Raw genomic sequence first — 10,946 nt, 5'->3', positions numbered from 1 at the left:
AGGCCATTAACTTGGCCCCAGCTAGAGTTTCTACTGATACAAAACCAACTATTAACGACAACGACCCATAATTACCATAACACAAGCAGCAGCCCAGCAGCAACCATGGTAAGCTTTTTCTCACAAAAAAAATTGGCAGAATTTTTGTTCATAACGCTTCAGGTGATGTTCATCTTCCTTTCTCAAGCTGTTTTTCTCTGCTTCAATAAGGCGTGAGATAAGCATATTTCCTTTTTATATATTCCAAAGCTATAGTTTCAAGGATACAAGTAATATTCTAAAATTATGCTTCAAAAGATTATTATTGCAGAGCTCTTTATGGATTCAATGTAAGCAAAAAGCCTTATCTTTAACACCTTAATTCCAATGCTCCTAAATCAACCAGCGTTAATTGCAAACCAAAGATAGGTTCAAAGGCCTTTTTCCATGCTTTATTTTCCTCACTTATTAATAGAATTCACAGCTCGCCCATTGTGTGGGTCCACCCATTTCTCATTCACAAATACACGTCGCCTGTTTGTACCTGACACAAAACACAGCGTTGTATTTCACATTTCCACCTGTGTTTAGCAAAAAAGGTCAAGAGACCAGAAGGCATATGCCATGCCTGTAAAGAAGTAGTTTAACTTGTCCTCATCGGTGGAATTCCCATTCCAGTGCAGCTTTTATGACAGAAATATGTCTGTCCATGCCGCAGGACAGTTCATACTCCCTCCTTATTGGCATTGTACTCTTTTATGCATAAAGCTGAATGAGTTTGACACTAATATCAGTTAATATTAAATGAAATTTTCTTTGAGTGTTTGGCCCAGCTGCAGATCTTAAGTGGAGGAGATGACACATTTTGTTCTAACTTTTTTATTTCTCTGTTTTGTTTATTGTAACCCAAGAACTTTATTCAAGAATGAAGCAAACTTTTCTGGCTGTCCAGGAGGAAAAGGTTTCAAAGCTGACAAGTTCATTGACTGCATTGTCTCCACAAGAGTGCAGTAAAAACAGACCAAAAGCAAAAATTAAAGAAATAGCCATCTCATGGGAAAATTTTAAATATAATTTTCTTTCTATGCATCCATACATAATTCTTTAGCATGGAAATATTAAATAAGGATATGTATGGAAAGGAAGAGAATGCCCAGAGCAGCAGGCCCCAGCCAGCACTGGCTGGTAGGGAGCCTTGCTGAGAACACACTTCCATCAGCTTTCTGAGACAAACTCAACTTTGACACTTTTTAATCTTCTGTGGTCGCAGTGCTGGGAGACTGAGCAAGATCTGAGGCTCTGCTCCATAAACCATAAGAGGAAATCCATCCTATTTGAACACATGGAAGAGTTCTCCCCTGATCACAGAAAGGGTCAGAAAGAACAGCTACATCAATCTGTCACTTGCTAGTATCAGGCTGCAAATAAGGCTCGAATGCTTGGCACTGCCCAACACTAAGAAATAAATATTCCAAAGCTGACAGAAGCACCAAGATAATAAGTTTAGGAAACTTGCTCAATTTAAATGAATGCCAGGCCTGGTCTGTTCAGAAAGCTCGTCTGAAACATAGGAAACTCTGCTTGCAAGGCAAAGGAACAAGATGCAGACTAAGTAAAGGGCGTTACATTTTTTCTGCCTTCAGTTTAAAAGTCATCTTTTATTTTTAGAGTGGAGTCAATCATGAGTAAAGAGAAAACAGTAAGATACAGTCAAAACCAGGAGGAGAAATAAACCCAACAGGAGTCAGGATGAACTCTAAAAAAAGGAGCTAGGAGTTTTGGTGATGGTGGGATTTTTTCACACATTGTTTGCTTGTGGGGTAGGGGGTTTTTTCTGTGTTTTTGTTAGTTTAGTTTAAATTTTGCTCCTAAAGTGACAGGCAGTGGATCTGTGAAACTACTTGTCAGATGGTATGGTGGATTTAGGAAGTTTGGTTAAAAGGGCAGCCTGAATGAGTACCTGAAAGACAGGGGTATTTAAAGTTACTAACCAGATAATATCTATATCTGCTTTATTAATCCCCTGAATTGAAGTGTTTTTCTTTTTTAATCTAAATATATGTTACCTCAAATGAAAAAAAATATTTATAAGTGGTAATAAAATAATTATCGTGGTAAAAAAGCTTGGTAAGTGTGGTAAATTTCTACATAGTGTTAGTCTATTCACTCTGGAAAATGTAATATCCAGATGGAGATGACAGAGAAGGATGTAAATTACCTTGTTGCGTTCTCAGCTGTGCAGTCACATGGACTGAATGCTCTTGCCCAGCAGGAACAGCCCCAGCAGCTCCATACCTGCAGTTACAGTAGAGGACACAGCCATCTCTGTGCAGCTGTTTGGCCAGCTCAAGCTGATGGTTCATCAGCTTGTCATTTATTACTACTATTAGTGGTTTTCCATTCTCTAGAGTCTCCAGCCAGCTACCAGCACCTACAAGAGGAACAGAAAACATGGTGAGAGATCAAATATCCCCCTACTCGCTGCTGAAAGAGGGGAGCCTCTTGAACAACCCAGCTGTGGAGCTCAGCACTCCCAGCCAGCTCACCCCGGGCTGGAGAGACCTCATCCCACGGAGCTCCCGCAGCCCCAGAAGCAGCCTGGCTGTACGTGTGTGGCTGATGACCAGGTCTGCGCTCTGCAGCTCCTCAGCCAGCGAGTCCTTGAACCGGAACGCTTCCACCGCCGCGGCCGGGCTGCTGCTGGGCTGCGGCTGCGGCAGCGAGCCCCAGCCCGCCTGCAGCACCAGCTTCTGGTACCCGCGGCTCTGCAGCGCCTGCGGGCACAGCACCGGGGGATGGAGGCGATAAGGGGGGCGGAGAAGATGGTGGGGAGGGGGGACGGAGAGAGAGATGGAGAAGAAAGGGGGGATGACAGAGGTGGAACGAAGGGGATGAGGCGGGGATAGAGAGGCTGTGTGAGGGCTGTGCCCAGCTCCAGACGGCCCCGGCCCCGGTATCACCCCCCCCTCCCCGTCCCACAGGCCGTCCCTCCCCTTCCTCAAGCAACACTTCATGCTTCTCCGCCGGGCACCCCTGAACCGCCACGGCGCCCTCAGGCGCCCCGGCACTGCTGCCGGGATGTGGCAGGGAGGGCAGGGCAGCCCGCGGCGCACAGGCGCCAGCCCCGGGAGGGCAGGCCCGGGCCAGGGCCGGTGTCGGTGTCTCGGCCGACTGACCTGCAGCGCGGGCGGGGAGGCGGGGAGCGGGCCGCGGCGATCAGCTCATCGAAGCTGGTGGTGCTCACGGTGACGAACATGGACTTCATGGCCACCGGGACGGGACGGCTGTGAGGCCGCCAGGGGGCACCGCGCCCCCCCGCAGAGCTCCCGAAATGGCGGCCGGGCTAAGGGGAGGGACGGGGCAGGTGGGAATGCCTCCTTCCCTCCCTGTCCCTCCTTGTTCCTCCCTGACCCTCCTGCCCCTTCTTTTCCTTCCTTGTCCCTCCTTGTCCCTCCCTGTCCCCTACCGTGTCTTCTCTTCATGGGTTTTTCCCGTCCGCCCGTTTCGGCGGGGCTGGTGCCACTGCGCCGTGAGGTTCTCCCTCACAGTACCGCACCAGCAGCGATGGTGGCTGCTCTAATGAGCCCACTGTCCAGCAGCGTTTTGAGGGGTAGCCAAGGCTGTTCCAGGGTTTTAGATTTTCAAGGAGAAGAGGTAAAAAATAAATTTGGAAAAGGGATTCGAAAAGTTTTGGCCTGCACGTGTTATTTCAGCCTTGGGGACGCACACAACTCGCGGACGGCCTGTGTGGGTGTGTTCAGAAGTGCCATTGCCAGAGCAGGGCCACAGCCACCCTCCCTTTACAGACTGACACCGGCCCAAGCCTCCCACAACACTTACTGGGGGAGTAACACTTTAACTTCTACCCCAAACTCATGAATATTAAATGTGCTAACACAGTTATGAATATTAGATGTGTTAAATGTGTTCACTGAAGAGTAAGAATGACCCCTGAACAGTTGCACAAACAGAGTTGGCAGTTTTGTTCCTTATTAATAAGTGTAACACAATGCATAATTTGCTACAAAGATAAACCAAAGTTAGACATCTAAATCTATTTATTTCCTGAATTAAAGTCAACAGATGAGGTCACAACTGTAGACACAGTTGTGTATACATGTTGTTGGAAGAAGGATGCAGCTTCTTGTGGAAACCTCTGCCATGTTAATGCCTTGTTCACAATGCTCATTAGCCCCCTGTTGTTTTCATTTAGCATCATGAGCCACGCTGAAATGTATTTATTTTTTGATTAAAGGAAATAGTGCTGACAGTAGACACTGTCTGGGGGAAAAATACTGTAGAGCAAAACATTACTAGTGTCCTGAGTGCACAGGGACTTAGTGGCTCTGCCCAGCCTCATCCAGCTCTTGCTGTTGTCCCTCAGGAAAAGGAATCTGGGAGCTGAGGGTGGCCACAACACCAGCCAGGTAAAGAGCTCACCAAGAGGACATGGTCCAGTGACCATCCGGCAAGGACAAGGACACAACGTCAGCCCAGGAAACCCAAACAGCAGTTCAGGAACAGAATTAGCAGCAAAGACACCCACGAGTCACCTCTGTCATCCCAGCAGGAGAAGGACATGGTCAGGCAGGTTCAGAGGAGGGCCATAAAGAGGCTCAGGGCCTGGAACATCTCTACTGGGCAGACAGGCTGGGAGAGATCAGTGTTCAGCCTGGAGAAGAGGAGGCTCCAGAGACACCTTAGAATTCCTTCCAGTGCTTAAAGGAGCTCCAAGAGAGAGCTGGAGAGGGACTTTGGACAAGAGCCTGCAGTGACAGGACACAGGGAAATGGCTTTAAACTGAAAAAGGGCAGATTTAGACTGGATATTGAGAATTAATTCTTTCCTGTGAGAGTGGTGAGGCCCTGGCAAAGTGTGCCCAGAGAAGCTGTGGCTGCCTCTGGATCCCTGGAAGCATCCAAGGCCAGGCTGGATGGGGCTTGGAGCAGCAAAGGTGTCCCTGACCATGGCAGAGAGTTAAAACTGGATGAACTTAAGGTCTCTGCAAAACCAAACCATTCTATTGTTCTGTTTAAACCCCAAGGCTAAATAAAGTCCCTGTCCAAGAGTGTGAGTGGAAGCCCCAGCTGAGACTGGTCACACAATTAGTGCAGTCAGGGTCCTGACAGCTGTGGGAGAAGAAGGTGGATTTGGGATGAAAAGGAAAATACTAAATTTTTCAGGTGTTGGAGATGAGGTTCAGCACCTGGTAAAGGACAGGATAATTAAATGTTAGGAGTTTTGGGGTTTTATTCCCTGTGTGTCACTGGAAGTCAGTGTCCTCTGCAGCGGGCACTTCCAGCTTCATGCTGTATAGGGGCTAGAGGAAAAAATATTCACATGTAAAATTGCAGTGACTTAAATTTGGATTTTCACTGGAGGATACATTCCACTTGCACATTGAATCAGGCTTGTTAGGGTGATTTTAAATGGAAGAGAAAAGGGAAAACCATCCATTAAAGGATTCAATTTCATGCTAATTTGTACCTGCTGTTTTAATTAGAAGTTGTGTAGGGCATAAGTAGGATTTTGCCCATGAGTGCTTAGGCTGAGGTCTGTGAGAACTACACATCACTCTCAAAATGAAGTGCTTGAAGCTGAGCCTGTGCAGTTTTGAGGCAGGTAAGAGATCAGGTAATCCAGGTGTGCTGCTGTGCCTTGTTTCATTGCTGCCTCTGCCCCGTGTTCCTGCACATAAACCACACTGTGCTCACAGACCTGACCTGCCAGTGACTGCTCAGGGGATTTTTACATTCAGTTTGTAACACCAAAGACACCCTTGATGCCCCAAAATTCCCTTTGCAAGACAAAGCTCAACTCCTTCCAGTCACCCAGCCCCCTGCCCAGCTAGGGGCAAGACCAGGCCCTCAGCAGGCACTTGGTGGGGGCAGCCTGGCCATGGTCAGACACTGAGGAGGAGGAGGAGAGACCCTTTGTCATCATGGAAGAAGAGAAGAAATGTGACAGAGATGACAAGTGGGGAGATGTTGGGGCCCGAGAGCTTGGCCTGAGGGAAGAGGGGACAAGCTGTGAATTCTTCCAGTAGGTACCCGCAATGGAAGCCAAGGAAGAGTCCCCATGCAGAGCAATGAGTGCCCACGAGTTGCAGCAGTGCAAGGCGGCTGTGAGGGTGCTGTGGGGAGAGGGGGCACAGCAACAGCCCTACCAGTGGCAACAAAGGGCAACAGCCCAGGAGCTACCCCCAATGGAAAAGGAGGTGACTGAGCCAAAGCTGAGCCAGCAAAGGCAAGGAAGTGCGAACAGCCAGGAGAAGCAGGCACATTCTCCTGCCCCCAGGGAGGAGGTGCCATCAGCAGGGACACAGAGCCCAGTCCCTGCTCCAGACAGACCCTGCTGCCCCGCCAGCCCCTCACCCAGCCCACTGGGAGCCCAAACCCCCAGGGAGCAGTGGGAAGAGGCAGAGCAGGGCTCAGTGCTGACAGAGAAGGAGAGTGAGGAGGGCACCTCAGCTGGCAGCAATGAAGACTGGGAATCCTACAGCCAGACTGAGCTTTGCCAAGAGTACTAAGGTGGGGCAGAGCCAGAGCTGTCCCAAGGAGAGTTCAGCAGCTCCCAAGACCGCTCCAGCTGCAGCAAAACAAAACTCAGAGAACTCCGAGATGATTCCACGGAGAAAGACAGCAGCAGCAACGACCTGCCAGAGAACTGCTGTGCAGGTAACAGCATCTTCAGCTTCGGGCCCACTCCCTTGCTGTGGGAGGAGGAGGAGGACGATGGCTGGCATGAAGTCAGTATCCTGGAGCTGTTTGAAAGAGAAGGCAGGGCCCAAAGGCTGGCAGATCTTGCGACAGATGGGCTGCCACTACCCGTCCCTCAGGAGGTCTGGGTTGAGGGGCAGGCAGCAGAGTCCCTGTGTGCCTCGCTTCCCTCCCTGTGCAGCGAAGGCTCCATGGGCCAGCAGGGGCCCGAGGCAGGGCCCCAGAGCCCGGGGCCTGCCCCGCAGAGCCGTGGCAGCGCCTCAGCTGGCCAGCCGGGAGCGCAGGCCCACAGGCAGCCGTGCTGCCCCGAGCAAACGGCCCGGGTGCCTCAAGCAGGCGCTGCGGGCACTGCGGGCGCTGCTCTGCTGGCCCTGCCTGGCGCGGCAGCTACAGGAGCAGCGCTCATGGCCCTGCCCAGCCCGGGCCAGCCAATGATGGCTGCTCCCTGCGCGGGGCCCCAGGCAGCCACACGGGCAGCCTCAGCCTGGACATGGCCCTGCAGCCTCAGCTGCCCCGGCCAGCCAGGAGCATCTCCCCAGCACCCACAGTCACTGCTGGGGCCAGTCCTAAACAGCAGGTGTGGGACACAATTGGTGCCAGAGCGCTCAGCAGGGAATCCCAGAGTCATCGAGGTGGGAAGAGACCCTGACGCTCACCCAGTGCCACTGGCACTCTGGCAGCACCATCATCACCGCACAACCACGTCCTCAAGGGCAACATCCGCACAACTCCTCAACACCTCAGAGACGGCGACTCCACCGCCTCCCTGGGCAGCTTCTTCCAGTGCCTCACCCCTCTGTCAGAGAAAAATTCTTTCTGACATTGAATCCAAACCTCCCCTGGTGCCATCAAAGGCCATTTCCTCTCATCTTGAAAGGATTCCGCGCTGGTCCTTTGGGATTGTATCCCTGAGGAATGAGCACAGGTGGGAGCTGTTGCTCCATGGATGTGACTGCAGGACTTTGACTCATACCATTCCTCTGAAACAAACTAAAGTTGAGTTTAAGAAATAGTAGTAGTAAAAAAAAAATTTAAAAAATCTTACACAAAAGATATTTTGAAAATATTTAAAAAAAAGAATAGGAATAAGAAGAAGAATAAGAAATAGTAGTAGTAAATTTAGTAAGAATAATAAGAATGAGAATAGGAATACGAAGATGAAGAGGAAGATGAAAAACTAGTAATTAATATAAGAATATTAAAAATCAAGAATGACATAGTTAATAAGCATAGCAAGCAAATAAGATTACTTAGAAGGAGAATAGGAAGAATATTTTAAAGAAGAAGAATAGTAGTAGCAATTAAGAAGAAGAAGGGGAAGAAGAAGAGAAAGAAAGAAGAAGAAAGTATAATAATAAGAAGAATATTAAATCCAAATTCACATCTACACGTCTTCTAGAATCCCGGAATGCAGGAAAGGACCTTAAAAAGTATCTACTTCCAACTGATCATCTTCTAAGCTCTCTCCAAGACCTCTTTTGTACTTCTATCTCCCTAGCTCCCATTTCTTGTTCAGTAAAATCCATGAACAAAACAATATGGTTTCGTTCTCCTATGGTCTCATTTGTGCCTTCACTGGGGCTGAGGCACCTCTCCCTCATGGCACCTTAAGCCTGGATGGACCCATGGGCAGGTGCCTTCCAGGCACAAGCATTCCAGCATTCTGTCAGGGACTCCCTGCCCTTCTTCCCTCTGCTCCCAGCTGCAGAATGTGCAGCAAAGCCGCCTTTGCTGTCTGCTCGGGGAGCCCAGCCAGCTGCTGCAGCCTGACCCTGCCCTGCACAGCTCCCCTGGCAGGCACGGCAGGAGCAACGCCCTAGCAGCCTCAGCAATCGCCCTCTGACATCTCTGGCACTCACTGCCATGGGCTGCAATTCCAGCTGCCAGCAAGGAAAAGATGCTCCTGCCCTTCAAGGCCAAATTCTGAAGGGGCCAAGACACAAGCAGAGCAAGATCTTACAAAGACATTTCACTGCCAGCCTCCAGAACTTCATCCAGGGCTGTTTGAGCACCTGAGTTGGGAAGGAAAAAAAAAATCAGGGGAAGGTCTTTGGCTGGGAGCTGCCACAGGTAAAGAGAGACCGTGTGGAAGGGAAAAGGAGCAGACAAAGGAAGGCAGGAGAGAAAGCAGGACACAAATGGCAACCAGCTGAGAAGGTGGCACTCTGAAAACCAAACTTGAACTTATGGAATAGCAATGGGACAGAAAGGAAGAATTCTAAGACTTTATTTACTCTGCTTCTCTGAGCAACCTGTGCCAGGACTTCACCACCCTGACAGGGAAGAAGTATTTTCTAGATCATACCTGAATTTCATCCCTTTTACTCTGAGCCCTGAACATCAGTCCCTGAGAGGGAGCTGAAGAAACCTCTCCAGAACTCCAAGTCAGAATCCAGCTCCAAACTTTCTTGGACTTTTAATGGGTCCCACTGAGGTTCACAACTGAGAAAGTGTCCAGAGGCCCCAGGCAGAGCAGAGAACTGGAGGCACTGATGGCACCTGGGGAAAAAGAGAAGCCAAGTCCTTGTGCCCTGGGGCACAGCAGGGTCTGTGCCACCAAGGGCTGTGAGGAGACACCTTGTCCTGAGGCCCTGGGGCCTCCTGGCACAGCCCCAGCCAGGCTGGGCACTGTCAGCCCCTTGTCCTGCCCTCAGCATCCGCCCCTAGCCCACATCCCAGTGGCCTCAAGGATCTGCTGGAAGGAGTCCCTGGGGAGCCTTGCTCAGGAATGGCCCTGGGGGCTTCTCAATGCTCCCTGCAGGGACTGCAGGTTTTTCAAAGGACTTTGGGTTTTGCTTTTGCCTTGGAGTCTCTGAGAGGTTTCTGCAATCATGGCCTCCAATTATCTGCTGTCATTAGTCCCTGCAGAGGCTTTGTCAGTAACAACACTCAGTGGGGCTCATTAATGCTACAAGGTACTTCAGTTATTTTAAGGTACTTGGTGTTTCCCTTTGGATACAGACTCTGGGAGAGGTTTGTGCAATCATGGCCCCAATTATCTGTGTTAATTAGTCCCTGGAGAGCTTTGTACTTACACTCAGTAGGGCTCATTAATCCTTTGAGACACTCAAGGTGTTTAAGGTACTTTGGATTTTCCTTCCCACACTGAGTGTTTGAGAGGCTTTTGTGCCATCCTGGTCTCCAATTCTGTCCTGTAAGGAGTCCATGAGGAGCCTCTGTTGGGGATGGACCTCAGTGGGAGCCATTAGTGCTCTGAGACACTTTGGGGTTTTCTTCTGACTTTGACTCCTGGCAAGGTTTGTGCAATCTCCTCCCAGGCCCTGAGGTTCCAGGGCTCACGCCAAATGCACCACGGGGCTCATTAGGATCAAGCAAGTCATGACAAACCATGGCTCTGCCTTGATTTCCCTCTGCTCCAATGCAGTTCATTAGGAGGGTTTCCTTTGACAGTTATGGAGAAAGAGTTCAAAGAGCTTATAAGAAATATGTATTCCTGTTAAAAAGGGTGTCTTTTATTGCTGTTCCTATTACACAAGAAGTGATTGCAGCATTCAGTGGCTGATATTGATGCAGGGACTCTCGTAAGGAGGTCTGGCCACGCTGGGGAGGGGCTGGGGCTGCGGGGGAGCTGGGCAGGGGACACAGCCAGGACAGGGGACCAACTGAGCCCGGGCATAGCCCAGACCAGAGCACATCATGCTCAGGGTAGGAATGGGGGGAACAGGGAGGAAGGGGGGAATTTTGGAGGGAAAGTTTTTGCCTTCCCAGGTAACACTTAAGGCAAGAGGGGGCCCTGTTTCACCAGTGGGCAGGGTCACTACCAAAGACACAGACACCAGCCTAAGGAATTGTGTCATTTATATCATGCACAGCTGCAGAGATTTACAAAAGGATAAGCTCAGCAAAGCACATCATCATTAGCAAAGAATTACAAAAGAAGCTCAGCAATCCATCATAACCCATCATTACATTTTGATGACTAACCCCTTGGTGAAACACTAGAGGTGTTTGTGGCAGACAAAGATTCTGGCTGACTATCAAGGTACACCTTACAGACATCAGGAGTACTTTAGTGACACCGTTCTTCATTCTATTTTCTCAATCCCATTGGAGTTAGGAACAAGAATTCTGTTGTCCATGGAGCTGGCACCTTTTTAATTCCAGAATAATGCCCCAAGGTCCTTTGCTGTTCAGCTTTCCCATGCTGTCTGTGGCTAACAAGGCTTGGGGGGACCCTTTCCCCTCTGACTGGAAGGGGCCGGGTCCCAGTCCCTGAGGCGCACCCAG

The 10,946-nt window shown here is 49.9% G+C and overlaps 1 protein-coding gene across 1 annotated transcript; it reads right to left on the bottom strand.

Moving 5' to 3' along the window:
- Positions 1–875: 875 nt before the first annotated feature.
- LOC134420447 (UDP-N-acetylglucosamine transferase subunit ALG13 homolog) lies at positions 876–3,244 on the bottom strand. The gene is made up of 5 exons (XM_063160620.1): positions 3,174–3,244; positions 2,588–2,763; positions 2,275–2,410; positions 1,320–1,332; positions 876–974 (listed from the first exon to the last, which is right to left on the bottom strand). The coding sequence occupies exons 1-5, from the start codon at positions 3,242–3,244 to the stop codon at positions 876–878; spliced, it is 495 nt and encodes a 164-aa protein (XP_063016690.1).
- Positions 3,245–10,946: the final 7,702 nt, after the last annotated feature.

This window comes from Melospiza melodia, chromosome 7 (genome assembly GCF_035770615.1).
Source record: "Melospiza melodia melodia isolate bMelMel2 chromosome 7, bMelMel2.pri, whole genome shotgun sequence".
In the NCBI taxonomy this organism is placed as follows: domain Eukaryota; kingdom Metazoa; phylum Chordata; class Aves; order Passeriformes; family Passerellidae; genus Melospiza; species Melospiza melodia.
Note: the sequence above shows the minus strand (reverse complement) of the source record. Positions and strands in the feature narration are given on the sequence as shown.